General features: G+C 32.5%; 1 protein-coding gene across 1 annotated transcript; it reads left to right on the top strand.

Moving 5' to 3' along the window:
* The first annotated feature begins 814 nt into the window (after window positions 1-814).
* On the top strand, window positions 815-2,151 carry LOC133799291 (sterol carrier protein 2-like). The gene is made up of 4 exons (XM_062237310.1): window positions 815-1,127; window positions 1,228-1,288; window positions 1,603-1,708; window positions 1,802-2,151. Exons 1-4 carry the CDS (start codon window positions 1,002-1,004, stop codon window positions 1,887-1,889), a joined length of 381 nt encoding a protein of 126 aa, XP_062093294.1. The 5' UTR covers window positions 815-1,001; the 3' UTR covers window positions 1,890-2,151.
* The last annotated feature ends 576 nt before the right edge of the window (window positions 2,152-2,727 follow it).

Raw genomic sequence — 2,727 nt, 5'->3', positions numbered from 1 at the left:
TATTTTTTTCAAGATCTACACATTTGACATGCTCATATGCACATTGGGGAGGTTTAAAACTTGAACATACCAAGAGATGTCTTAAACATGTGGTATGTTTGCACTTTTATATTTTTTTACAAGTGTTATACTTCACAAATGTGCATATGAGGATGTCAAACGTGTAAATCTTGAAAAAATACTAAAAATAATTTTTTTTTACCCCAAATGGACACCTGAAAGAAAAATTATGTCTCTTGTAAGAATTGCATCGAGCACCACTGAGCACCATCGAGCAAAGTCATTTTTTCACGAAAAATCATGATTTTGAAGGCCCCATCGAGCTGGCATTGAACACCATCAAACCAACATTGAGCAATGTCGATTTTCTGCAGATTTCAGAGTTTCAAATCTGAAAAAAAAAATTGTAAAAAAAACCAAAAATTTATGCCCAAATTTGTTCGAAATACAATATTTAGTGTGGTGGTGGTGTTGGTGATGCCGTAAGGTAAGAGAGAGTAAACTAAGAGAGAAAGAAGGAAGATAGAAGAGAGAAGAGAGAAGAGAGAAATGAAAAATGAAAAGTGAGAGAACATAATCAGGGTATTTTAGCTAAAAGTTAAAAAAAATAACATTATTTTAAAATTTTTAAATATGAACATTTATCAAGTATACAAGCTAAAATTTCCCATCCTTTATATTAATTTGGGATATAAATACAAATACCATTTTTTTTTTTAATTATATTTGACCTGAGCTTCCATTTCACCACTCCTTCCTAACTTAATAAAAGCTCATCAAAGCGTCATGTCAAAAAAAAAAAAAAAAAGCTCATCAAAGCTAGGCAGGTATGAGTTGTTGTCGTTCTTAAATGATATCCAAATGTTTGTCTTTATGTGTATATATATATATTTATATAAATAGAAAGGGATGATCGAGTACGGGAAGGTTCATTCTGCTATAGTAGAACTGGAATTGCAGGCTCTTTCTTCCTCAATTTGTGATCGGAGAGAGTGAAGAAAATGGCGACCGGTCAGTTCAAGGCGGAGACTTTGTTCGATTTGATGAAGCAGCACTTCGAAACCGAAGAGGGTAAACATCTTTGCAAGAAAGTTAATCTCGTTTACCAGATCAATCTCGCACCCAAGGTCTTATCTTTATTTTTATTTTATTTATTGACAAACTAAAAAAGGGGAATTTTGATTTGGGTTTGACCTAATTTTTGACAATCTGGCTTTGGGTTTACAGAAAATTGGGATCGATGAGGTCTGTTATACTATTGATCTGAAGAATGCGAAGGTCTTCAAAGGTTAGTTCTTTTTTAACTGATTTGTTTTTTTGGATTTGGGAATAAGTTATATCAGAATGTATAATTGCTTGGTTTCATATTTTCTAAGAAAACCCTTTTAATTGTTTAATTGCTCTTGTGTTGAGGAGGGTTTGCTTTTGTCTCACTATTTGACCACACAACATATGATATATATATATACAGTTTAATTTGTAAAGTAAACCTTTTTTTAATCTCATTTGCCATTAGTTTTGTTTTGATCACTATTTGTGAAGTAACTTCTTAGTAAGAAAAAAGAAGATGCTCATTTTTGTGAGTTTTTGGTCAAATTTAAGGAACATTGGAAGGAGAAGAAAAGCCTGATGCCACATTTTCCTTCAAGGAAGATGATTTTGTCAAAATTGCACTTGGAAAGATGAATCCCCAGATTGCTTTCATGAGGTTGGTTTACACCTCTTAATTTTTCTAAGTCTTTTTTCACTCATTTGTGTTTGTGTATGTCTTTACTTCATTTTCAAAACCAAATTAATGCAGGGGAGTCTTGAAGATTAAGGGCAGTCTTAGTGCAGCACAGAAATTTACACCAGATATTTTCCCTAAGCTCCCAGTTTCAAAGCTGTGAAAACAGAGCTATTGTGGGGATAAGTTACATCCTGCTTTCACTTTATCTGTGTTGTTGAATAATAAGTCACTTCAATTTGAATATTGAGGGTCTTGAACTAGGAAAGTAGCAATAGGTCAAAAGTGTTTGTATTGATATAACCAAGTATCTATAGCATATGGTGCCACTTGACATAACTGTTAATTCAATTGCCTAGTACTTACCCAATGTCTTGGAATATAAAGTTATGCAGAAGAACTTTTTTCTTTGATTGATTTGGATAGATGTGCTTGCTTTTTCATTCCTGTCTGTTCTTTTTTTTTTTTGAGCGTGTTGGGATATTTTATGATGGACTAGTGATATGTGCACACAAAATGTGCATCAAGTTTTTACCCATGCTGACCGGTCATATTCATTTAAGGTGGGACTCAATTTGTTAAAATTATATGACATGTTAGTGTGTTTTTTATAAAAAAAAATTCAAACTTGACACTCTCTTGAACATGGATCAAGAGAGAAGGTTTACAAAAATTTATTAAAAGAATATCATTTTATAAAGTGACATTAAAAACATATCAAGTTTCACCAATTACTCACTTACATGAATGAAAAGCCAGAAATGAGTTTTGAGCCTTATAAGTTCACTTGGAAAGTGAACATCTCTGAAAAGATTAAAGCCAACATTCAGAAACGAAGGCCTTTTCAAGTGATATTACCTTCATGGTGTGTTCTTTGTAAGGAAATGTCTGAGACAATGGATCACATTTTCAAGTGAATTTTATGGGACAAGTTTCTTGCTGAATTTAAGTTACAATGAACTGCCCCAACATCTTATTATGATTTGATGTTCCAAGAGTTT

Source organism: Humulus lupulus, chromosome 9 (genome assembly GCF_963169125.1).
Source record: "Humulus lupulus chromosome 9, drHumLupu1.1, whole genome shotgun sequence".
NCBI classification, from domain to species: Eukaryota; Viridiplantae; Streptophyta; class Magnoliopsida; order Rosales; family Cannabaceae; genus Humulus; species Humulus lupulus.
This window is presented reverse-complemented; position numbering and strand designations above follow the sequence as displayed.

Excerpts from the sequence above, each read along its gene's own strand:
- LOC133799291 (XM_062237310.1), top strand. The coding sequence starts at position 1,002 with ATGGCGACCGGTCAGTTCAAGGCGGAGACTTTGTTCGATTTGATGAAG. Across the intron at positions 1,128-1,227 it reads AGATCAATCTCGCACCCAAG|AAAATTGGGATCGATGAGGT; the intron begins GTCTTATCTTTA and ends TTGGGTTTACAG. Across the intron at positions 1,709-1,801 it reads CCCCAGATTGCTTTCATGAG|GGGAGTCTTGAAGATTAAGG; the intron begins GTTGGTTTACAC and ends AAATTAATGCAG.